Source organism: Manacus candei, unplaced genomic scaffold (genome assembly GCF_025592945.1).
Source record: "Manacus candei isolate 608988 ecotype Guabito, Panama unplaced genomic scaffold, ASM2559294v1 h1tg000014l, whole genome shotgun sequence".
In the NCBI taxonomy this organism is placed as follows: Eukaryota; Metazoa; Chordata; class Aves; order Passeriformes; family Pipridae; genus Manacus; species Manacus candei.
The window spans coordinates 81415184-81440982 of NW_026138062.1; the positions used below are offsets into that span (position 1 = coordinate 81415184).

The following is a 25799-nucleotide window of genomic DNA, read 5'->3' on the forward strand; positions in this document are numbered from 1 at the left end:
AGGAAAAAGAAAATGAGAATATTTTTAGTATAAAAAGGTGCCAGTGACTCTCATCTCTTCTGAGAATCCAGCCAAGAGCGAGGATCCCCCTTTGCCCACCAAGCAGCTCTAATGACATGAAGGGCATCAGTAAATCTCTCCCAAGGTTTTTGTTCCTTGGGACTTTAGGAGAAGTTTATAACTCTCACCACTCTGTGCGCAGTGTTGAGTTGGTGTTTTGCTGCCGGTGCTTGGCTGGGAGAAGGGGGAGTTGATGGGAGATGGATTGGGAAGCACAACCAGCCCTCTGGTGAGTTTGTATCTCCAGGCCTGGACCTGGAGCTGGGGCACCTGCAAGGGAGCTCAGCAGTGATATGAGGCCAAGAAAGGGCTGGAATTTGGTACCCACAGGAGTGCACACATGGGTCTAACCTAAGAGAAGTCGTAAGGACAGTCCTGAGGTCTAAATAAGCACAGACTGGTCTCTTGTATCCGTGCCTTAGTGAGTGCAATTAACCCAACAATCCTTTCACCACACACAAAACACATGTAAATGCTCTGCCCTGATTGTCTGATTCGCCCTTGAAAAATGTTAATGAAATCCCTGCTTGGAAAACCGCCCTTTCTGTAAATTAGACAGTCTGCACAGAGAAATCTCCTGGGAGGCCTCCCAGTTCCTCCCCGGGCTGCTGGGCTCCCCTTTGCTGCCAGTTCAGTCCTGGCTTATTGGAAGGTGCCTCTCCAGGTGTGTTTTTGGTACCTGAGGTTTTCTAGCCCTGCCTGAGACAGACCATCCCCAGCAAGGGCACGCTGGTGTCTTGTGGGGATTTTGATTGTGGGAAGGGGAGCCCTCCACGATCTGTTGTTGGGACTGATGGTGCCTGGCTGGGTTTTTCATTTATTCTGCCACCATCAGATTTCATCACTGGAATTTGAGCACAGCATTCTCGTGCTGTACTGCCCAGTGTTTCTTAGGTAAGTGATGGTGAGAGGCCCTGGCAGAAGATCCTCCTGTACAGCCCTCCCTGCTGACCCTTTGTCTGATTTGTTTTTCTCCCCTCTTTCTCCCCAGGTTTTTGGCATGTAGTCATAGACTCTGACGAGGGAGTAATGGAGTCGCTGAGTGGCAGGTGCTGACAGCTTCTGCAGTCCCAGTAACTGCTCATTTTGGTGTCATTTGCAATTCTGTACCTCTAAATGCCACAGCTCTCTGGGGGAAGGTTGCGCTGGATACCGGTACTGCCTCGGAAGGTACATGTGTGTCCCTGTGTTTTTCTTTAGGAGGTTGCTGTGCTGTGTGATGTTCATGGGAGGGCAAAATGTGGTTACAATGGCTATCAAGCGGCTCCTGGTGACATCCCTTCCTCCCTCTCTCCTCCTCTTACTCGATTTGCCTGCAGGGCCTTTTTGGAGTCCATCCCATGTTTTAACATGTGTGAGAGCGACTTACAAAGAAGAAATGGCTGCTTAAAAGGTTCTGATGTGAAAACAATGGAATATGCTGCTGGAGTTTCCGAGAAACTCAAAGGCTTTCTGTGGAATTCCAGCCCCGCTCTTGCCCTCTTGAAAAAGCACATTTTAATTACAATAAAATGTGTGCGTTCACACTTGGTTATTAGTGTTGTACATTTTTCTATGTGGTTCTGGTGAGTTCAGTAAAAAAATCTTTGTTGTTGGCTGGCAGATTTTAGCAGAAGTTTATTTCTGTAGGCTCCTTGCCCGCTGTGGATTTGATCATTGTTCTGGTTCTCACAGCCTTCAAGCTCCGCTCCAGGAGAAAAATACAGATTTGTCACCAGGGCCTCCCACTAGAATCTAATTTTGAATTTGCAATCTGTTGTCTTGTGAGGTGCTTCAAATTTGGTTGGAAATTTAATATATTTCAGATAAATTCTTCTGGAACCTGGTGGTCCAGCCTTTTGCAAGTGTAATAGTTGGTAACTTGGGTTTAATTGAAATGAGTGTTCAATTATTTGTGTTTGTAATTATTTTAAGAAATATTTAATATCGGAGGTAAGGGAAGGGAAGGCAAAATGACTGTTTTTAAAGAAAATTGTGTTCTTTGAGGGGGCCATCATCAGTGGTCATTTGGAATGTGATAGTCTTTATGTGTAACCATGTAAGACTCATCCAGCAAAACCTCAGCAGTTCAGCCAGAGGTCAGTATGCTTTTCTAGGGTACCTGGTGCAGGGAACACAGCTTTTCCCAAAGCTTTCCTGCAGAATTTGTGTTCTCCCTGCTGACAGCCTAATGTTGGGTTTTCAAAAAACACATCTCAAACCCCTGTACCCCTCTTGATGTGCAAGCTTGGCTGCAAGATGACTTTCCCAACCCCTTGAAGACTTGCACAGATTTGACATTACCCCTGCTCTGAAGCAGGAAGGAGCAGATTTTCTGGGAAAGAGAGCCCTTTCCCAGCACAGCCAGAGCTGGATGGTCAGGCCACCTCTTTGAGGACGTGGAGGAACAAGTTGCCACCCCTCATTTGTCTGACTTGGGCTGCAGATACAAATCTGAATCTCCTTCAGTGAGCAACTGAGTCACTGAGCTGGTGCCTCTTCCAGGAGATGTGTCTGTCTCCCTGCTCTGGTTTTCAAACCCCTCCCTCTCAGAGCCCTTAGTCAAAGGCAGCATATTCCCACAAAAAGTTTGGGTTTTGATGAATCAACATTTTCTGCTGAGAAGTGTCCAAGCAGTCGTGCTCTCAGCATGGCCTGTGTGATGTCTGGGAGCCTCTGAGTAATTCACAGCAGATTTCTGACACGTCCCAGCCCTCGGCTGAGAGAGACAGACCTGTTTTAAAGCATCAAGATGTGTCACACTTGATTTATGTTGTATCCTGGTGGTACCCTTGATAGGTCTTTAATGGTCACCTCTGGGTTTGGTGGGTGAGGTAACAAGGGGAGCCTTTGTCCTCCCAGCACTTGCGTGCAGCTCCCATTAATATTACTCATTTTCTTAATTTGATACAGATTTTTTTCACTGAGTGTGCTAAATGCAGTTAAGCCACAGACAGGCAGCATCTGGCAGTCGTAGCTGGAGCAGTTTAAGATGCTTTTGCCTCAGGGTGTCTGCTGTGGCCCGTGGGAGGGGGAGGCTGAGGCTCCCCTCCCCTGCCCAGCTCCTGCCAGCTGAGGACTCCGGCATCTGCTCCAGTGCCAATTCATGTTTCAGGGCTGGCTTTTCACATCTGCTTGGGCTCACCTAAGAGCTCACTGCTGCCAGAAAATGCAGGGGTGCCATCCACTGTCCCCTCTTCCCTAGCCCCTCTGACTGGTGCTGCCCCTTCCTCTCCCTGCTGTGTCCCCACATGGGCACCCTTGTGTTGCCCCTGGCATGTGCCAGGTCAGCTCATTAGCTCAGCAAAAACTAACTAATAAACTTTTTTTTTTTTAACCTTGGATTTATTTTCTGCTGTTTTAGTGGACTCTGCTGCATGAACCACTTGAATTGGTTCAGGGTAACTGGTGGAAATGTGGAGGGGAGGCAGAAATGGAGGTGAGAAAGTAGGGTGGGGGTCCCTTTCAGAGGACCCCACAAACAGTCCCTCTCAGTTTGACCTGATGGGGTTGACTGTCCCTACCCAGGGTGTGTCCTGCATCTCCCAGGGCAGATGGGCTCTGCCAGGGGATGGTGACAAGCCTCGGGGATGGCACTGTCTTGTATTGCTGCAGCTGGATCAGTGCACCACGTCTGCCTGCAGCCCTCTGGCACCCACCCACCGCCCAGCATTCCTACAAACCTGCAGTGTAATGCCAGGGAAGTCAGTGGGATTAGGGCAGGAGTGAGGTCTGGGTTTATCTCAGGACAGATCCACCCGAAATGCCAATCCCTGGAATTAAAAAGGGACAGCTCTTTACTTTGAAGTCTGACACTTCTTGCAATTACTTTGCAGGTACTTCTCATTGTGTGAAATCACTCCCTAAACATTCCTGCTGCTGTCTGCAGGGGTTCCTGAGCTGCTGTTCCTTTCTTTGCTGGTCATTTGTGGTTCTGTTGCTTTTTGGCTGGGTGAGGTGTTGCCTGGTGTGGATGGAGACTGTGTCAGGGTGGTGGCACAGGGCAGCTTTCCAGAGCCGCTTCCATCAACCGGGGGATACTCCTGCCCTTCTGCAGCTTTGGTTTGGAAGGTAAAGAGTCACTCTTCAATCTCTCTGGGTTTCAAGAGGACTTTAAAAACTGCTTTTTCTCCGTAGGTAGAGAAGTGATGGTGTGGCTGGAGATGGGGGATAAATGGCTGCAGGCTCTGCTGGGCTGTGCAGCCCGTGGAAATCCTGCCGACTGGAAGTGTGGTTAGCAGGGAGCTCAGAACTGAGGCAGCTAGAAGCATTGCCCCAAGGGTTCCTTTTGCAACATGGGGAGTGTTGAGGCCTGGTTTTAGATATCTGTGGAACTAAAAATACAAGTTTTGTGCTTTAAAGTGTTCTAGAAGCAAAAGCTGGTTGAGTTTTTGTTTCATTCTGGCCTGTATCAAAGGGCTGTAGCTTTTAAAGGATAAACCATGTTTAGGGGTTGATAATGCTGTCTTTTCTTTTAAACTTTCTCTCTCTTCAGTGCATTTATTTTTCTAAACAATGTGTGATAACCAAGTCATGGCAGCCAAAGGTTGTTCTGCCATTCATTTCAGTAGACGTGGGGAATTTCCTGGTGGAGTTTACTTCAAATGAGATTTTATTTATTTTAGATACAGAAATGTCCAGATATTTATGGAGGTGTCTGTTGCTTCAGCACTGAACAGACTTTTAGCCTCAGCCATGACCCATTTCCCTGGTTAGAGGAGCAGAAGCAGAGTCCTCTGGCTGTAGCAGAAGTGTCACTGCAGAGTTCAGTCCTGCTGTACACCTCTAGGGCAGAAGTGCTGTCCCTGTGTTTAATGCTATTGATTCCTCACTTTCCATGGAATTTATGTAGGGCTAATTCAGTGCTGTGCAGCAGCAATGGTGTGTATTTAGATATTTAGAGGGGAAAATGCATGGTCACATTCATTCTGCCAGAATGTGGCTCAGAACCCATCAGGGCATCCTGGCAAAGGAGAGGAAAATGCCCCAAGAAATTAAAAACTCCGTTGTTTTACTCTCGGGGCAGCTTTTTTCTCTTCAGCCAAGACGAATGGAAATACCTCAAAACAAAGATGTTTTGCCTTGGAATTTCTGTTCAAGATTGATGGACTGTTTATCTCTATATAGTTGTCTCATGTGTAATTCGGGATCTCCTGTTTAATTTTGAATGGCTGTGAACTTTAACATTTACTTTTCTTATTCTTCTTCTTGCCCTTTGGCCAGAAGGACCCAGTACTACTTATAAAATATTTCTGACATTTGTTGAGTGAGATCACAGACCTCAAAGTGTTTTCCAAAGGTTGAACCAGATCATCACTCCCACCTTCTGGATGGGAAACCTGTTTCCTGGCGGGATGTGCATAATGTGAATAATGCAGGAGGATGGGGATGGGGACAGAAACCCAGTCCCTGCATTCCAGCTCAGATCAAAGCACTTGGATCTAGCTATCTGCTTCAGAGGGAGTGGGAAGGAAAGGTTATTTTTGTATAGTCTGAGTCACTCATGCTAATTTATTTTTCATAATATGGCTTTCTTGTGTGGGGCTTTCTGTACCTGCTTAATGTTGCACTGTTTTTTTGTTCCAGAAATCAAACCTGTCATTAGCTTGCTGCCAAATGGTAGGATTTGTAGTTTGCTCTTTGGTGCTTTAGCTTGCTGTTCCTGGCCAAAAAAAAAAGTGAAATCTCAGATAAAGGTGTACATCCCTCTACTTTTCGGCATCTTGTTACATGCAGATAAGCAAGAGCTGTTGATTTTTTTGAGTTTGTTGGCTGGAATGACAAAGCTGACGCTGAGAGTTGAGTGAATGTGTGCAGAGCTGAGATTGCACTTTGGTGCTAAGCTGGTTCCAGTTCACGCCAGGCTTCAAGGCTCAATCCTTCCCTCTAGAATTCTACACTCTTCATTTACACCAGCAGGGCTGTTTCCTACCTTCTCATTTAACAGAGTTGTATTTCTAAGTTTGCTGGTACAGCCGCTTAATTAATTCTGTGGGATTAGCTGCTGTAGTTACAGCAGGTCCTGTGAGACCCGGTGGACTCTGTGGTGCAGGGTTTGGGACAGGTTCAGTAATTAAGAAGAAAAAGGCTGGTTTTGGTGTCGTGGGTGTTTCTATGTGTCTCCTTCCTGCGCGTGTTCGGCCGCAGCCCGTAACGGTGCCGCTCTCTCCCCTCGCAGACTGTGACGCCATGGGGAACGCGGAGAGCCAGAGCGTGGAGCACGCCTTCTACGGGGACAAGCACACCAGCCTGGGCCGCAAGCACACCTCCCGCTCCCTGCGCCTCTCCAACAAAGCCTCCCGCCGCTCCCGCCACGCCTCCTCCGGCAAAATCATCCACCGCAACTCGGAGGTGAGCACCCGCTCCAGCAGCACGCCCAGCATCCCTCAGTCCCTGGCGGAGAACGGCCTGGAGCCCTTCGCCCCAGAGGCCAACCTGGAGGACTTTGGGAGCCCCATGTGGGTGGACCGCGTGGACATGGGCCTGCGGCCCGTGTCCTACCACACCGACTCGTCGGTGACGCCCAGCGTGGACAGCAGCACCGTCCTCACGGCCGCCTCCGTGCAGAGCATGCCCGGCTCGGAGGAGAGCAGGCTCTACGGCGACGAGCCGCCCTTCCTGGCGGAGGGCGACGGCAGGGGACACCGATACGCGGCCAACGGGACCGGCTTCATGGACACGGCCAGCTTCAAGAAGAAGCGCTCCAAGTCCGCCGACATCTGGCGCGAGGACAGCCTGGAGTTCTCGCTCTCCGACCTCAGCCAGGAGCACTTGACGAGCAACGAGGAGATCCTGGGCTTGGCCGAGGAGAAGGACGCCGAGGCCGCCCCGGGCACGGAGGCCGGGGGCAGCCCCCAGCCCCTGGTCACCTGCCAACGTGCCAACTCCATGAGTGACTTGTATTCCCCCAAAACCCCGGGCGCTGCCATGAACGGGGGCCCGCGGAACGCCTTCGGAGGGTACTGCCGGAACCTGGTGTCCGACATCCCGGATATCGGGAGCCATAAGATGGCCTCGGTCACCGCCGAGGATGCGCCTTCTTCCTACAGCAACTACAACACGCTGCCCTGCAGGAAGTCACACTGCCTCTCCGAAGGGGCCACCAACCCCCAGATCAGCCACAGCAGCAGCATGCAGGGCAGGAGGGCCAAAACCACTCAGGTAAGACACTTTTCTCCTATGATGTGGCATTTGCTGAGCTGGGTCTGTAGATAGAAGGTCTTCCAGGCTCTCCCAGGCTCTGTTTTCCTTCAACACCCCTTTTCCAAGAAGAGGGGTGTTTCCAGGACAGAGCTGAACTAGCTGATCTCCAGAGCTGTCTTGATCCCATCACTGCTTCCTTTCTTATTTGCAGCTCTCTTTGGGCCTTTTCCACTCTCTGCTGCCTCTGGAAAAGATAAATCTGCATTTGCCAGCTAAAGAATTTCCTGCATGCTTTGCAGTGCTGACAATGCCTTTTTTCCCAGGGTAGCTGCCAAATTGCATCACTCCACTGCAGAGCTTGTGCGTGTTGTGTCCCCCCTGTCTGCCCTCCCTGCCCTGTCACCCTCCCCTGCCTGCACTCTGTGAGCACTTGTGGCTGGAGGCAAAGAAACCCGTGAGTGTTTCCCCTCCCCTCTGTAGTAAACACTGGCTGGGCTGAAATTTCGCTCTTCCAGTTAGCTGACATTCACATCTGTGCAAAACGTCACCCCGCAGCAGTGCTGTCCCCGCACAGGGGGCTGCTGTAAACTGAGAAATGGTGGGGGATGGAGATGAAGGGGGAAGATGCTGCTTCTCCGAGCCAGGGAGGACTTGTGCCCTCATCCTTCCAACTGACAGCACAGAGCCAAGAGGAGCTTTGCTGTTGGGTGCCCCTCCAAACACCACTCCTGCAATCCTGCTGCTGGGATTTTACTCTTAGTTGCCCTGCTTTTCTTGGGCCTGGTGCAGTTACATAGCACCACAAACAGTGGTTCTGCTGGCAGATCAGGGGCAGAGAGGGAGAGAAAGAAGATACCAGGAGAGCCTGTGCCCCCACCTCGGCTGGCACTGACTCGTGGGAGCTGCTGGAATGGGGTCGCTGAGTGACTTCCTGGCTGTGCTTGACCTGTGGGGATGCTCTGCTTCCAAATACAAAAATGACATGCTGGGACAGATGCTGCAGCATCCCACAACAGCAGCTTTTGTGCTTCAAAATCAGCTCTTGGTTTTTGGAGGTAAAGCCTCTTGGTGCACCACCAGGATAAAAGACCAAGACAACAACAACAACAAGCAAAAAAAAAAAAAAAAAAAAAAGATGATGTTACTTGGCAGCCTTGGAGGTAACAGCTTTTGTGGAGATTGTTAGGTGCAACTGCTGCCTCCAGCCTGCTTTCAAGAAAAGGAGAACAGTGTTGGTGGTGAACAGCAAAGCATTTGTTTTTCATCGTCTTGGTGCCTGTCCTGGCATTCAGAAGATTCCTTTGAGGCAGGTAGTGAAAGTTATGAATTTAAGTAGTATTTTGTGAGGCCTCAGCCATGCCCAGGGAAATAATTTTGTGGGGCTGGTTTCACTAGATGTATCTCTCCTGAGACTGCAGACTGTGGCTATAAGGAGTCTCAGCAGTGATTATTACCACGGATAAATTCAACAAAATTAAAGCTTTGGAAAGGTCAAAATTCCTCCTTCCGAGTCTTTAATCCCAGCAGCATCCAGTAAGTATAAGATTCTTGTCAGCAGTGAAGTCATGTTAGCCCAAGCCTCCCTTTAGCAAGCTTAGGGAAATGACTGTCATTATGTGTTTGATAGAGTGAAAAGGAAGTCCAAATTTGCACACAAAGTGAAAGGAGTAGTTCTTTGGTGAACCTGATGAGGTGACTTTGGAGGGAAGTGACCAAGCTGTGTCTGTGCCAGGTCCCCAGTCCAACAGTGTCTCAGCACTTTCCTCCTCTTTACTCATCACCCCTGTGTGAAGTGGAGAGTGATGGTGCTGGGAGCTGAGGTGCAGAGCTGAAGGCCTTGCTGCTTTGCTGTTAATGTGCTCCTTGGCACTGCGTTGGCACCTTTTATCTCTCTCTGCCCTCCCAGAGTTTCAGCACTTTCTACACGAGCTTCACACTCTCGCTGACCACGCTAAGCGGTGCCCCAGAGCCTGCCTGTGTGTCATCAGGCTGTGGAGCAGTTCATGCTACAAAAACAACTCAGTGCACTGAGGCAAAAACTTTGTGTTTTTACCAGCCTTTTGAACTGCCTCCCCCATCCCAATGTCACAAAATAGGAGTTACATCTTAGGGCCACAGGGGCACCACACAAAGGTGACCCAGGACCAAGTGTAATGTGGTGTTGGACAGAGTTTTCCCTCTTGGCCTCCAGGCCAGTGACCTGTCACTCCTCTTTGGTGTTTCAGTGCAAAGGTAGCTCCCTTTTTCAGAGTCACCTCATGGAGCCTCAAAGCCAGGGGTGAGGTTTCTGCCCAGATCTCTGTTGCCAGTCCTCACAAGAATTTCGGGTTGTGTTAGTCAGTGGGGTGTTTTTTCAGTTTTTGGAAAGTCGTAGCTTGGATATTTGCCTAGTTTTTTAGTCTCAGCTGCCCTGGAAGGTCCTGATGGTCACTTGTATGTGTCTTTTGGCTAGTCTAGTTCTGTGCATCACCATGGTTTCTATATGTTAAATTCACTAGAAGATGTGACTAGCTGTATTTTTTGTGCTGTGCTGACCACTGGAAAAATTCATCCTGGAATGTGTCACAGAAACAAGGTGCCAGAATCATGGCTGTACATGTTTTGTTCTAATGCCTTATCCATGGGTTCTTTGCAAGTACATGGCTTACATTAAAAGGGGAAAAAAACCCACCCCAAAACACAGCAGAAAATCTCTCCCTTCCAAATTTAAACCTTAAATTGAATGGTGGGAGTCACTCTCCACTAATTGAGGAGAGCTTTATGGAGAGATAATTACATTCAATGTGCACAAGCGATTAGTGCTCACAGGGTGGCTCTGGGGCACCCACGCAGCAGCTCTGCTTCCTAACATTTTAACATGAAGGATTCGGATCTGCTGAGCGAGACTTCCCGGAGAGCTCTGCTGGGATCACGTTGGGCTTTTGGAGCTGATGTGATGTAGGTGGAAAGGGCTTAATTGGCTGACATTTTCACCCATTTTTGCTTGAAGGGAGACAAACACTGTTTGGATACAGCTTGTTCTGTCTGTGGGCTGCGAGATCCCCAGGATCCTACAGCCTGTTTGTTGGGATCCAGATTTTGTGAAATGACCCTGTTGTGTCCTGTTTGTAGCTAAACATCTGCCTGCAGGAGACTCCCTCCTCCTCCTCCTGCTCCTCCTGATAGATGTTCAGGGACAAATGTAACCCACTGTTTCCCTGCTGTTAGGAGCCCTAATTGAAGTTTCAAGAAGGGAATTTGCCCAGAGAAGCTGTGGCTGCCCCATCCCTGGAAGTGTTCCAGGCCTAGTTGGATGGGGTTTGGAGCAACCTGGTCCAGTGGAAAGTGTCCCTGCCCATGGCAGGGAGTGGAACTGGATGGTCTTTAAGGTCTCTTCCGACCCAAACCCTTCTATGATTCCTTGAATTAGGGGATGGGAACACTGAGATATGGTTTTTTACCGCTTCCAAGCCTGTCTTGCCACCTCCTTATTCCATTCCATGTCTGCGGGGGACTGATGGTGTTTTACAAGCATTTTTAGAGCATGGTGAGGACCCTGTGTGCTGTAAAATCCAGGGGGACACAGTGGCCAAAGCGTTTCCCCGTGGTCCCCTCTCACAAGGAGGATGGCTCCTTCCCTTGTTCCTCTCCGAGCTTTTTGATTTCCTCTGGAAAGCTCAATTCCAGTGTTCCCATGGGGCACTCCAGTTTGTTTACAGGACTTTTGAGAAGGAGCAACAGCTCTGCAGGGAAAGCAAAGGATTTTTTTACTGTGTCCAGTGCAGTGTTAGTTGTGAAACAGAGAAGGGAGAAAGGGAACAAACTTCCTGCCAGACTGACTTGGAAACTGTACCGGCTTCAGCACCAGCCCCAGGCTGCATCCTTGGCGTGTTAAATCTCCTTTTGTCCAATTTTCTTCAAATTTATTACTATTTTTAGGCCTCTCTAGGTAGCCTGAAGGAATTTGGGATCCTCAAACCTTAAAAAAAAAAAAAACGAAATCCTACGTAAAAAAATTTTTGCAGAATATGCAGGAGATGAAACCAAGGGGTTTTGTGGGAATTAGATCAGGGCATACAGCGAAACCAGTCTAAAATTAGATAGTCTTTCCAGTCGATATTATTTTATTTTACTATCTCAGGGAATTTTGTAACAGGTTATAGTGTCCCACTATGCTCCATAGGAGAGCTGATACTTGGGTTTCAGTTGTGTGAAACTTTTTCACAAAATGGTTTTGTGGCATAGAGGATGTCACTTCAACATGTACAAGGACCCCACTGGGTCAGTTCCATGAAAGCAGCATCCAGCCTAATACCTTGATCCCCCACTACCAACTGCCCAGGAAAAGAAGAAAGAAACTGGGAGAGTGCGGGGTGAACTTTCCTTTAGGGCAGAAGATTAGAGATTTGAGCTTCCTGTGCAAGGAATGCATCCAAGGCTGTTGGGTTGACCTGTCCCCCATGAATTCTCTTTTATGAAATAAATTTCTGCTCCTGGCTTCCCCTGCATCCTGTTCACTCTCTGCAGAGCACTTGTGACCTTCCAGCCTGCTCTTACAGCCCTCCTTGGCCATGGCTTTTCCAGGCAGACCATCTCCAGCAGCTGAAGCTCTGCTCCTATTAAAGCAATCCTGTCTGTAGTCTGGAAAACAGGGCTGTTTTCAGCCTAAGTGCGATTCCTAATCAGACTGACACAGACCTTTAATCTTAGTTGTTTGACTCCAGATGGAATCAAGGAAAGAAATACAGACAAAGTCGTGCATCGTTAAATGGTAATTAATGACACGTAGGTTAGTAAGTAGCTAAAATCAAGCTGTTCCTGGTTTGCAGCTGCAGTGTGGATGTCACTGATTCCAGCCCTGGTTCCCGCAGTGCCTTTCAGACAGAGGTTGTTCCCAAGGTCTCGGATGCAGCCTGAGCCAAATCTCCCAGAAGCTGGAGATCTGTGAGCAGGAAGGTTTGGCTCAGGTGGCTCATGGAGCTGAATCCCCCTGGGGAGCACAGGTCACTGTGCTGAGCCTCCAGGCAAACAGCCCTGTTAAACCCAAATGTCTCTGCCTCCAGCCACAGGGCTGGGAATGGGCTGGGGGAAGGGGAAACCACACAGCTCTTGTGGCAGCCTGAGCTTGCACCAGTGTGAACTCCTTGTGAATCCACATCTTGGGTGCTGGTGTGGTGGGTGTGAATGACCAGCCCCATTTAAAGTCTAGACCAAATAGCCTGGCTGACTGGAAGTGGATTCAGAGTGAGCCTGGAGGAAGGTCTTCCCTGCTCTGTCACTGGGCTGCCCTTCCCACATGGAGGAGATTAGATCAGGTATTTCCTCTTCAAGGTATTTTAAAGCAAATAGTCACTCCCTTCAGAGCACACAACTCTGCCCCAATATTTTCAGGGAAAGGAGCATGTGAAAATTGGTGTTTGGGTCTTCACTGGCAAATATTTTGATACTCCCTCAAAGATCTTAATTTGTTTTTCTTCCTTCGCTCTTGGTCGGAAGCCAAGGGAAAGCAAGTCACCACTCCTGATATTTGATCTAGCTCCATTCAGGCATGGGTTGTTTTTAAACAGTAATACTTTGTCATTTATACGTCTGAAGTGCTTGTGCCACTGGCAATAATTGTATTCTCAGTACAGTTATACACGCTGCATGTTTTCAGTTTTAAGTATTTCGCACTCAAAAATCACAGACAGGTTGCACCAGCTGCTTGTTTGCTGGGCTGTGCTTACTGAGATAGATGCAGTTTGCAGGAGTGATCCTTTCCAGTGAAGTGCTCCATGGAAGTGTTTCTTCCCAGAGAGCTTCAGCATGTGATCCTGTGACTAGTTATCATCCCAGATGACAGGCATTTCCCTGCTCCCTTAAATTGGGTGGTTGTTCAGGTGAACTCCTCCCAGATACGTTTTGATTTCAAGGTGCTGTTCTAGTAGCCCCTTTCCCATATCTGCCCTCTCTGTTGCATTTCTCAGGAAGATTTGCCTCTTCTTGGCTTCAGTGAACAAAAATAACCTAACCCTGTTAGGGCTTGATTCTCCTTCATGGAATTATCTACTTTGGATCTCCACCTTGGAGAGAAGGGTGAAGCTGTCACATGCATTTCCCTGCAGCTTTGTGGGGGACAGTTTCATTTTCAACCCTTTCTATCTCACAACTCCAGGGCTCTACTTTCCTGACTGCTGCAGGAGTCCCTGTGGGTCCATAATTTGCTTTTTAGGGCATCTAAGTCAGGTAAGAAAACCAGGCTCCTTGGAGGGGAATGGATACTCCCATATTTGAGTATCTTCTGGGTGCCTGGCACCTTGTCTGTCCTTCTGTGGTGCCAAATTACTCTGTACAGCACTCACCAAGGCAAGTTCACGAAGGAATCCTGGAACCAAATCCACTGAAATCCATGCCTTAAGATTTTCCCAGCAATTATTGCCCAGAAACCTGTGACTGTGATTCATCCTTTTGTAATAAGACTGAAGCTCATTGCTAGAAGTATCCAGAGGTCTAGGCTAGGACCTTTTCTGTAGGGAGCAAACTTGCTTTCAGAGAACCACGACCCAAACCTGCTTGCTTATTAAACCCCTCTGAGCAGCTGTGAGGACACATTCAAGAGTTTGTTTGTTTCTTTTGTTTCTTTTGTTTATTTCTTGATCTAAAGAGCTGTTGCCCAGTGCAGTGAGTGCACAGAAGTAGGAACCAAAGCTGCTTGTCCATATCAGTATCCCATCTCTTTGAATTCCCAAACAAACCCACCATCTCAGCCTGGTGTCCACATACAAATTGGAGTTGGCTTGTAGCTGTACCTCACTCGACTTGGGAGCCCTCCTGGGAGGTGTAAACAAGACCTGATCAATCCAACAGCAAACTGAGCTGTGGAGCTGCTTTTGTGTTTCTCCACCACAGCTTTAAAACCCCTCGGGTTTCAATTCAACCCATTTCTCCCACTCGGGTTTCAATTGCAATTTATGATTTTTGCTTCTTGTTATGTTTTGCATCTTTTCAAGACAGATCAATCTCCTCATGCATTACCAGGTGCTCACGTGACTGTGGAGAAAGGATTTAATTTGGATTTTCAGCAAGCCATTCCTTGACCAGCAAATGATGGTGGAGTCAGTACTGAAAAGAAAGGAAAAACACTTATCAGGCCAATCTTTTTGTACATGGGAGCTTCAAAGGGACACAGTCACATAAAAGCATGCAAACCATCAGGCTGCTCACCCGTTTGAAATGTATCCTGTGGTTCTTGCCTAAGGAGCAGCCAGACAGGTTGTGTGCAATCTCAGGCTCTTGCTGAGCCGTGAGCACCTGATTGCTCTGTTGCTAAACAGGACGGGGAACAAAGGATATGCATTCTCTTGGAGGGACCCCCTTCCAAGGAAAAAAACCCACTCAGTCATACTTTTAATCTAATGATTAATTTAGAAAGAAGCATTAACCACATGAGGAGCTGTTTTTATTAGGGAAGTAAGATTTTTTTCCCTGCTAAATCAGCCCCCAAGTGGCCATGAATCACTGCTGTCAGTGGGGCAGGAGAAGGTGATTCACCAAGGCATTTCAGTAGTGTCTGTAGCAGGGCTGCTGGTGGGAAGTTTGGGAAGTGAACTGGTGTATTGCAAGTGCCCTGTGTCCAGTCATGAGCCAGAGAGTTTGGCAAGGCTTATCCCATCCAGTGGTCTCTTGCTAGCAGAGGCCAGCACCAAATATGTTCAACAAGGGGACAAAGACACTTGGAACATGCCCCAAAACTTTTCTCCTGGTTTTTGCTAGCTGAAAGTAGGCATTTTTTCTAAAGCAAAAGGTTTTTTCCCTCCTGTATATCTTCTAAATCTAGCAAAAAATATTTAACAAATGTTATGTAGCAGTTGGACTCAATGATCCTGATGGGTCCCTTCCAACTCAGCATATTTTATGGTTCTATACAGTGTATGAGTGTCACATGAGTATGCAAAAGGTACAACACCAGGGACATTAGCCTGATGTAGCTTGCATTACAACTTCATTGCCTACTGGCTTGTTTTGCCTGAAACCCAGTGTTTATGTGGAGAAAACACCTATATTTAAGTGGGTTGCTAATTCTTCCACTAGCATTTTACCCAGCTGGTTCATCAGTTGAATTGTTCTGTGCAGTTTGATGGGGCTGTGATAACTCGTTCCAGTTCATTTCACTCGGATGCTCCGGGGGCTGTGGTAGCTGCCCTGGCACGTGGCCTGATTGCTGGGCCTCACTGTGCCCTTGTTGGTAACAATGGCACCATTCAGATTCTCACTGGCATCAGTCATTCCACCTTTCCCTTCATCCCTGTCTGCTGAGCCTGCTTTCATAAACCCTGGGCACCTACAGCCGATACGGTGGCACTGCCAGTGTAAGGAGTGGTACTGCTCTGTCTCCTTCAGCAGCATAAGGGATCCCAGATCCTGGTGGGAGCTGTGCTTCCCCATCTCCCCATCACATCCCAGTCCCAGGGCCTGGTTAGTTCCCTCCTCCAGCCAGTGGTCTCGACGTGCCTCTCTCCCTGCTCTCCACAGAGCTATCTTCAGTTGGAGCAACAAAGCCCCTGTTTATTCCGTCTGTTTTCCCCATGGACTGAGACCTGCTGTGTCTGCAAAATGCCAAGACCTGCTGTTCCCACGGCTTCCCCCATCTCTGTGTCTTGGAGGAAGTGTGCTTTCTTTTCTTTGCTGCATGCTTTCTGCTTGGTGTGCCCGATGGAATGATCTCCACCTCCCCCCTTGCTTTGCCCTCTTGTCCTCCCGGGGCCAACACTGAGGAAACACCAGTGGGAAGGACAAGCAGGGCAGCACAGGTTTTAGTTCCAACCTGGAATGATCTCTCTGGACAAAAAGACTCCTCTGTGTGGAGACAGCTGCTTGCCAGCCTGACAGTACAAAACAAGATCCCTGTCAAGGTACAAAATATCAGGGGCAGTGTCCTCGCTGGGGTTTTAAACCAGTGGAATGAAGCAGAGCTCCTTGATGGCAGCAGTGCCAGTGCTGATGATTTGTTATAATGTGGGTACAATGCCCCAAACCATGGGTGTCAGGAATGTGCATTCTGCTCTCTTCAGCTGTCTCCCAGCTCCTGTGATGTGCCTGGCACATGCCATTGTACTGGAGAGCCGCAGGGACACTGGACAGGGGTCAGAGGGGTGAGCAGTGAAGGCTGAGCTGTGGCTGTAGTTCAGCCTCAGCAGTCTTTGCCTAGAAACTCCTTCTGCAGAGCAGTGAAAAGCCTGTTGGGTTAGCAAGCCCTTGTGGTGCATCCCATCCTGGACCTGGAATAAGTCTTCCTTGGAGGAGAGAGGTGTTGCTGTTGCCCGTGGGGCTCTTTGAGAACCCGAGCAGGAAACGTGAGTAATTTTTAAATACCTCTCATCAAGGTCACACAATCTTGGCTTTGCTTCCAGGCAGTGGCCTGTGGTGGCATTGTCAGCAGGTACTTGGAAGCTGGACATCAAAGCTTTTGTGTCCACCCTGTGCTGGCGCTGCTGAGGCACCTCGAGTGCTGTGTCCACTTTGGGGACCATCAGGACAAGAAGGACACTGAGGGGCTGGAGCATGTCCAGGGAAGGGAATGGAGCTGGGGAAGGGGATGGAGCACCAGGAGCAGCTGAGGGAGCTGGGGGGGCTCAGCCTGGAGAAAAGGAGGCTCAGAGGGGACCTTCTGGCTCTGCAACTCCCTGACAGAAGGGGGGAGCCGGGGGTGGTTCGGGCTCTGCTCCCAGGGAAAAGGGACAGGAGGAGAGGAAACAACCTCAGGCTGTGCCAGGGAGGGTCCAGGTTGGACATCAGGAGGAATTTTTTCATGGAAAGGGTGGTCAGGCATTGGAAGGGGCTGCTCAGGGAGGTGGTGGAGTCCCCATCCCTGGAGGTGTCCAGGGAAGGGCTGGATGTGGCACTCAGTGCTCTGGGCTGGGGGACAAGGTGGGGATGGGGCACAGGGGGGACTCGATGATCTCAGAGGCCTTTTTCTCACCCAAATTAGATGATTCTGTGAAATGATTCTGTGATTCCTCAGCCACCTCACCAGCACAGAGCCATCCTGCCAATGGTAGGAGCTGGGATGCTCAACTTCCAGCATCCTTGTTTGCCAGTGTGCAGGAGTGGTTCTGTGCCCCCAGTGATGTGTTCGTCAAACCCTGCTACGGTTTGCTCTTGGCTTGGGACTGTTACCCCCTCAAATCCCTGTGGAAGCACGAGACTGAACCTCTGTGCTTTCTGCTGAACTGTCTGTTCTCAGTGTAGCACTGCGAGGCCGGGGCAGAGCTTTTCCTACCCTGCGCTGAGAAGGCGCTGACGCTGCAGCAGGAGCTCAGCAGCCAGAGAGCTGTGCAGTGAACACTCTTAACCCCCCTGACCCCAGGCCCGACCTCGTGCCACACACACTTCCGAAGGCACTGAGCTCCCTCAGTGCTGTGCCTCATAACTCACGAGCCCGAACAATATTGGCTCCAAACTGTGGGGTTTGAACTGTTCTGACCTTTGCGTGCTCAGACCCTCCTCCTACCGCAGGCCTTGAATGGGTTGTCCCGAAGTCTTTGATACGGGATATTTAGGAGTGGAAGAGGGAGTGCAGGGAGCAGAGGGAGATTGGGAGCAGGGCTGCAGCATTACACTGAAAGGATCTTTTGACCCATCCTGCCATCATTGTGGTAAAGATTATCAAGATGTTTGCAAAATGTGCTACAGTGTAAGCTCGTGAGCAAATATAACAGTCACTCTGAGTCTTCCATCCTTGAGTTTTTTTATAAATAGTGAACTGTTATGGCCATATATTAGTTACAGAATGTAATCCCCCTTTGTGGACAGGGAAACTGAGGCAACTAATGCAGTGTCTCACCAAGGTTACATGGGAAGGCTGTGGCACACTGGGAGCCTGCATTGCAGAACTGGGCCTAAATAGCTCTGAGGGAACTTCAGTTTTTGGAAAAATACTCTCTCTGCTGAAAAGCACCAAGAAAGTTTCATGCATGCACTAGCTGACAAGATCACAACTCGTATTTCCCTCAGGTTTGTCATCTGTTTTAGTAGCTCTTTGTTTTCTTAAATCAACTAATTTTAATTAAAGCATGAGATATGCTTCCTAAAAGTTACATCAGCTGAGATTGTAGAATTAACTCTTTACTTTTGTATGGCATAGAATCACAGAATGGTTTGGGGTGGAAGGGACCTTAAAGCTCGTCTCATTCCAACCCCTTGCCATGGACAGGGACACCTTCCACTAGACCAGGCTGCTTGGGCTCAGATAGCTGTGCTCACTGAGCAGGGAAGGAAGTGCTTATTCTTCCAGCTGGACTCCAAGTCTCCCTTGAGAGGTGGCTCTTAGGAAGAACGGGCTCATCCATTACAAATTAATGCCTTAAAAGTTGGTCATCCTCTCCTCTCCCCTAAGGTTTCCTCATCCAGCTCTTGCTCCACAACAGGATGGTTTCAAACAGAGCTGGTGGAGGGTTTATTTGTTTCCACAGGGCTGTTCTCGGATACATAGAAAACTGGTGCTTGAACCAACATCTGGAAGCTTGTTTTCTCTCAAAATAAATACTTCATTCTGCTACCTCTTCTCAGAGACTCCTCTTTTTTAACTTATAAATCAAGCACCAGCTTGCAGGAGAGATAGAGGCTGAAATCCCTGTTGTTTTGGCCTTATTTCTCACCTCTTTGCATCTTCTTCCCTGGCTCTCTCTTCTCCTGGTACCTGACTTGTTTCTTTCCACTTACAGGGCTTGGCCTTTATTTGTTCTCCTTCAAAATTTGTCACAAATGTCTGTAGATACTGAGATGCTGGTGGTGATCCTCCTTGGGGCTGTAGCCTTGTAACAGGGGTCAGGCTGAATCACTGAGCCTTCAAAACCCCAATTCAGTTGTGTATTTTCCTGTCTTGCTCAAACTGACCGTATTCTTTCTCTTTTGATCCTTAAACTGCATGTTCTTGGGGACCAGGAAGGCTCGGGTCTGTCACCAGGGGGTTTGGCAGGGGATATCACATGGCCCACCGTTAGGGTTTGCGATCTACAAGTGATGCAAAACAGAAATAATCTCTAAATACATTAACCTGTCAGGATTAAAAAAAAAAAGTGCCTTTTTAGTTACATAACTTGCAAAGGGCAGTCCTGGGATGTCTAAAATGTGTCTTCAGCTGTAGGTGTGAGTGCACAATATCAGTGTTTTCTTCTCAAAATGCGTAGGCTGGTCGCTGCTTTTCTCGACACTGCCAGTTTTTGCTGCCATATGTTCTTCTTTTGCAAAACCTTTAGCACTGTTAACTTGGCTTGATGTAAACAGATGATGCTGCATCTTATGTTCCAAATTGCTAAGGCTGCAGAGGCACCACCTGGAATCGTGCATGTGTGACTGGTCTGTCCTAAACTGAAAGCTCTGCCTACCCCACCTTTTCTTCCAGTGGTTTGTCTCCAGAAGGAGATGAGGGATTTCCAGTGCCAGACAGAGCGGGGGTGTGAAGAGCTGTGGTGCCACCTCAGTCTGGGGTTCGGTTGGTGTCTCCAGAAGGGCTTTGTCTCACCCCGTGTCTCTCCTGCAAACAGGACGTCAACGCCGGCGAGGGGAGCGAGTTCACCGACAGCGGCATCGAGGGAGCGGCCACCGACACCGACCTGCTGTCCCGGCGCTCCAATGCCACCACCTCCAGCTACTCCCCGACAGCCAGCCGGGCCTTCATCGGCAGCGACAGCGGGAGCAGCTCCACGGGCGATGGGCTCCGCCAGGGCGTGTACGAGAACTTCCGCCGGGAGCTGGAGATGAGCACGGCCAACAGCGGGGAGCTGGAGGAGGCCGGCTCTGCCCTCAGCGATGAGCAGAGCAGCGGCACCCTCAGCTCCCCCGGCCAGTCCGACATCCTGCTCACGGCCGCCCAGGGCACCGTGAGGAAAGCGGGAGCCCTGGCCGTGAAGAACTTCCTGGTGCACAAGAAGAACAAGAAAGTGGAGTCGGCCACGCGCAGGAAGTGGAAGCACTACTGGGTTTCCCTGAAAGGTACTGGGAAGGCGTCCTGTGGGTTGGGAATCGCTACCGATGGTGAAACCAGTGGCCTTACAAAAGCTGCTGTGAGCTTCAGGGGAGTTAACATAAAGTCTGAGGAATGGTCCCGCTGCCTTGCAGAGGAGGTTGTGTTTGATGGCTGTGGATGTGCTCCCACCTGTGCCGTGTGTGCAGCCCGAGGCACGTGGCTGTGCTGCACAGCACTGGGGTTCATGCCCTGCTGGCACCACCCAAGGTGGCTTCCCTGAGTGTTTCCTTTAGGAGGTTTGTCCATGGCTTGCTGACAAACTAAATATCCGTGTGCAGCTGTGGGCATGTGATGGTGGGAGTTTGTTGGTGGTGCCAGTGGCCTGTGTTCAGACAGGGGCTCTGCCGTGGCGTGCATTCCTCTTGCACCTCTTGGGCTTCACAGAATAGACAAAAAGCCATGGTTTGGTCACTGAGGCTGGAGTGTGGCTTGGTGGACGTTTGCTCTGGCTGTGTCACCCATCCTCAGCATCCCTCCTCAGCTGCCTGGGACACAGACCCTTTTCTCCCAGAATTTCTGCAGTTCCTGCAAGGCATGTGCTCATAAATGCACAGAGGTGTTAATGGAGCAGTGGAGCTCAGGAGCTGACCTCCTGGTGTGACCTCTAATTAATCTTCATGTGGTTCATCAGCAGGAAACCAGTTTGGGGACTGGCCTTGCTCTCTCCACCACAACTCGAGACAGGGGAGGCAGAGCCGTGTTTCCTGCTGTTGGTGGGATCACCCAGAAAGCTCAGCATGGTTAAACCCCGTCCTCCCCACACTTAGAGCACTTGTTTGTTTTTAATTTGCAGCGCTATTTTAAAAGCAACAGCAAAGTTAGGAGCCAGCTTTTCCTTGGGGTGGTTAGAGGGATGGGGAAATGGAAGAGGAGAAGGGGAGGTGAGGGGCAGGGGACAGCCCTAATCCCCTGGGAGGGGGGCCCTGTGGCAGGAAGGTCTTGCTGTGAGGAGCAGGCAAACAAAGGGCCATCTGGGAGGAAAAAGGGGAAGGATGAGCAGGGAGTAGATGTTGTTTTGAAGTGCTTTGACTCAAGTGGAGTGTTAGCGCCTTGGATTGCTGTGCCTTAATACTGCCAGTGTTTAACCCAGGCTTTGAAGTGAACAGCTGCCATTGTTTGGCTGCAAATACTTCTCTGAGAGGCTGGGTACCCGGCCATCCCTTTGCACTGAGACGGCTGATTCCAGTGGCACAGAAAGTGTGTGCCAGCATAAAACCAACTGGAGATAATGTGGGAAGGTTGGAGAGGAGACCCTTTTTCTTCTTCTTTTTTTTCTTTTCTGGAATATCCCAAATTTTAGGCTTACTGTATCCTTTTTTTTCCTTCCCTGAGAGGATTGTAAAGATTATTTTGGAACACCAAGCAGGTTGGTTGCTGTCCCCAGCTAACATGTGTTCCTCTTTGAGCTTTTTGTCTGTCAGTCAGTGAGGACAGCTCATTCCAGCCCATTTTAATTCCAGTTACTGTCTGCATCCAGTAATTAAATCGCTTGATCTTTGCCTTGCAGGGACTGTAGCTGCAGCTGCAGAGGCTGAGGCTGGGCTGTGCCTGGAGGCCTGTCTGCTCCCAGGGCTGGCTCACAGCTGGCTGTCACCCTCAGGAGACACGGGGTGGCAGTGGACGATCCCCACTTTGGGATTTGTGATGAAGTTTCTCGTCTGGGGCTGTATTTTACTGCCCATGACTTTCTCAGCTCTGTTTTGGCAATCCTAGGGAGAGCAAAATGACCTGCTGGGTCAGGGCTTGGTGTCCCTGTGTCATGGAAACCCGTCCTCGTGGGGCTGAAAACTGGGCAGTTGCTGGTGCTCTCCACTGTGAGGCTGAAAACCTGGACAGGTCCTGGCAAATCTTCCCTGTGCCAGTTTATTTACAGTCCTGAGTCTCAGCGCTGAATAGATGCAGGGTGCCATTTAAACGTCTTACTTGCTAACACAGGATGGTCTCTTGCAGGGTGCACGTTGTTCTTCTATGAGACTGATGGCAGGTCTGGCATTGACCACAACAGCATCCCAAAACACGCTGTCTGGGTGGAGAACAGCATCGTGCAGGCTGTGCCTGAGCACCCCAAGAAGGACTTCGTCTTCTGTCTCAGCAACTCCCTTGGGGATGCTTTCCTCTTCCAGGTGGGTCCAGTTCAAGGGGCTTACAAAGTTGCTCTCTTGTTCTGTCTCTGACGAAGAAGCTTCTCTGTGGTAGGATGTGCCCCCATGGCATCACTCCCCAGAGCAAAAAATATAATTGCACTGTCCTGGAGGTCCTTGCAGCTCACATAAACAAAGGGCTGTGTTCTCAAACTGGTGCAAAACTAAAAAGCCCTTCTGACCCAAATGGAGTGGTGCTGGCTTACATCTTGAAGAGACTGAGTATCTGAGGGCATGCTGAAAAAAAAAATCACGTTTTTGCAGGCCAGCTTCTCTGCCACCTCAGTGGGATTTTTCCTCAGCTTCTAGTGTAGTACTGCCCTGCCACATGGTTCCTTCCTGGGAAGGGGACATGTATTTTGCCACCTGGAGAGCTTCCTCAAGGTGATGATCTACTGATTTGGAGTCATGGATTCACAGAATGGTTTGGGATGGAAGGGACCTTAAAGATCATCCAGTTCCTCCCCCTACCATGGGCAGGGACACCTTCCACTGTCCCAACTTGCTCCAAGCACTGTCCAACCCAGCCTTGGACACTTCCAGGGATGGGGCAGCCACAGTTTCTCTGGGCAGCCTGTGCCAGGGCCTCCCCATCCTCAGAGGGAAGGATTTCTTCCTAATATCCAATCTAAACCTACGCTCTGTCAGTTTGAAGACATTCCTTGTCCTGTCACTCCAGGCCCTTGTAAGAAGTCTCTCTCTGTCTTTCCTGAAGACTCCCTGCAGGTCCTGGAAGGCCACAATTAGGTCACCCCAAAGCTTCTCTTCTCCAGGCTGAACAATCCCAATCTCAGCCTTCCCTCCCAGCAGAGCTGCTCCATCCCTCTGGTCCTCTTGGTGCCTCCCCTGGACTCTTTCCTGCAGCTCCATGTCCTTGCTGTGCTGTTCCCCAGGGCTGGAGCAGCTCTGCAGGGGGGTCTCACCTGAGGGGCAGAATCCCCCCCTTCCCTGCTGCCCACGCTGTGGGATCAGCCCAGGATCATTTCCATGCAGTTTTCTAAGGAAAACCCTTCATTCTCATAGGATTAATGCCAGTGGATGTGAAGTACTGAAAAGGTCACAGTTTGAGGCACGTGGGGCCTTACCCATTAAAAGCCCCATGTTGTCATGCCATGGGTAGGTTTTCATGTTGGGAAAAAGCAAAAACCAGCCTTTTCAAATGAAAACCAGTCATTTATATTGCCTTGCAGAAACGTTTCACGATGTATCCCTGCTGCCATGGAAGCCATGCATGGCTAGTGAAGCAGAAGGGAAGGAAGGGATGAGTTGGGGCGCAGGGAAGGGGATCAGCTGCAGCGGTGGGAGCGGCGTGAGGGATGTGCTGGCCCTGCTGCCCTCACAGCAGTGGTACTTCCTTCTCGTGTCCCACACACCACCCACACACAGTGCTGTAGTAGCGGGTTTGACCTGCAGAAGACTATTTCTGTCCCGTGGAGAATGTGTACATAGGGAGAAAAACAGAGTTGCTTTGTGATGCCCACAGATATTGGACATCTTGTAACAAGCCTTCCCACTGCATTGCACCTAGAGACATCACATTCCTCCTACACAACCATGCCTTGCTCAGTCACTTCTGATTGTGCCTACACAGATCCAGTACTTGCAGATGTCACATGAATTTTCCAGGAGCTCAGAGCAACTTGTGATACCACGTATTTATGTGTCAGGTGTTTGCAGCTTGTTTGTGTGGTCCTTTCCGTTGGGAAGGGCAGTGATTCCTCTTGCCTGCTGATCTGCCAGAAGAGTCTTCAGCTCCTAAAATCCACTCCAGATTCTTTTTTTCCCCTCCCTCCCCAGGAAACCAAAAAGAAAACTGAATCTAATGGTATACAGATAATATTTTGAAATTCATTAAGCTAAAAAATACGACCCCTTCCTGTTAGAATTTTGTTAGGAATTAATAAAACCATCTCACTGTACGTCCAGTGCTGCTCTCTTCTCTGCTGGGGATGATGTTTCACCAACTGGCTGTAGGCAAGGTGCCTCCCATTCTGCAAATAACTCCTCTATTTCCAGCAGAAATTGCTCATCAAGGAGGGCCCAGTGATGGGGATAAGACATTGTAAGCCCCTGTCTGTGAATGAGAGTTTGTTAATGGTATTGTCTGGGCAGGGAGCCTGACAAATTTAAGCAATATCCAGTGCCAACTGAAGACAAGGAAATTGGGAGTAAGAAGTCAGTCATTCCTGTGTAGGCCCTGTGTGCTGCTTAGGACTTCTAACCTGAGTTAAGGAAAGTGGTGCCATTCTGGGACATTTGTGTCTTACTTGCTTCAGTCCCCAAAAGTTTTGGGAACAGCAGCCTGAAGTCCAGCCTGTGCATATGTGATTTCCAGAGCAGGCTTCTCTGGGAATCTCTCCCTGGCTTCAGTGAGCCTCGTCCTTTGCTGTTGGTTGTGACCGCAGCGAGGATGACCTTCCTCATCTATGCCAGCAACTGGAGAAGTCATGCTGTGCTCTCTATTAATAGATCAGGTGTCATCAGGAAGTTTAATTAGAACAAGGTGGTTTGGCACCTTGATACTTTTCCAGCCAGGAGCCAAATACCAGTGTGACTATTGCTACAGGCTGACACTCAGAAAGAGTCCTCTGCAACCTCGAGTTTGTTTTACAACCTACTGTACAAAGGAATGGAGTTTAGTAAGAAGCCTAAAAGGACTGACTTCTTATTTGGAAAGTCTGGAAAAGGAATGCTTTGAAATATTCTTCCTTCTGTGTCAAAAACCTCTAATCAGAATAGTCCTCTTCCAAAAATATGTACTGGTGTCCCTGGTATCCCTGGTATCTCATGGAATGGTTTGGGTTGGAAGGGACCTTAGAGATCATCCAGTCCCACCCCCTGCCATGGGAGACACCTTCCACTAGACCAGGTTGCTCCAAGCCCTGTCCAACCTGTCCAGCACTTCCAGGGAGGGGAAGTGTTCCCTTTTCCCAAGCTGTCACATGCATACTTGGAAGGGACAGTAGCAGAGCTGTAAAAATTAGGATGAGCCTGCTCTTAATGATAACAGCGTTGTCCTCAGAGGGCTTTGGGACTTTCAGAAGTTGAAAACTCTGTGCACCATATTAAAGCTGCTCATAGTTATCATGGTCACATTTTATGCCATTGATTTATTACTAACTGTTGCGTGCCAGAAAAGCTCTCCATTCCTAGGAAGAACACAGAGGCTGGTGCATTCACTGCATTAAGGAACTGGGAGTTTAGAAAACATCATTAAATGCTGAGCTACAAATTATGGCAGCATGGCATTGAACAAGGAAGGCGATTCCTGAGACCTTGCTGGGAAGCTGCAAGGCACAGATATAGGTGTGATTCCAAGTGCTGAGGGCCTGGTGCCGAGTTAAAAATGGCCTCCTTAAGGATGAGGGGGCGTTTATTACTGCCACAGAAATAAGTGGATTTAAGGCTTTGAATCTTGAGATCAAAGGGAGAGGAAACTCCTCGGAATTGCATTTGTTAATCTCCAATCGATTTTAAAGAGGATCCTGACT

The 25799-nt window shown here is 49.3% G+C and overlaps 1 protein-coding gene across 12 annotated transcripts in view; it reads left to right on the forward strand.

Moving 5' to 3' along the window:
* TIAM1 (TIAM Rac1 associated GEF 1) overlaps window positions 1–25799 on the forward strand; it is a 165433-nt gene that overhangs the window by 81823 nt on the left and 57811 nt on the right. For 8 of the 12 annotated variants that reach the window (XM_051779479.1, XM_051779480.1, XM_051779482.1 and 5 more), the window contains 4 exons: window positions 1052–1230; window positions 6218–7200; window positions 19686–20133; window positions 22118–22290. In XM_051779479.1, coding sequence (XP_051635439.1) covers window positions 6229–7200; window positions 19686–20133; window positions 22118–22290 — 1593 coding nt within the window. In that variant the 5' untranslated portion in view covers window positions 1052–1230; window positions 6218–6228. The remainder of the gene's footprint in view (window positions 1–1051; window positions 1231–6217; window positions 7201–19685; window positions 20134–22117; window positions 22291–25799) is intronic. The other 4 variants (XM_051779486.1, XM_051779478.1, XM_051779489.1 and 1 more) reach the window with 1 other exon arrangement.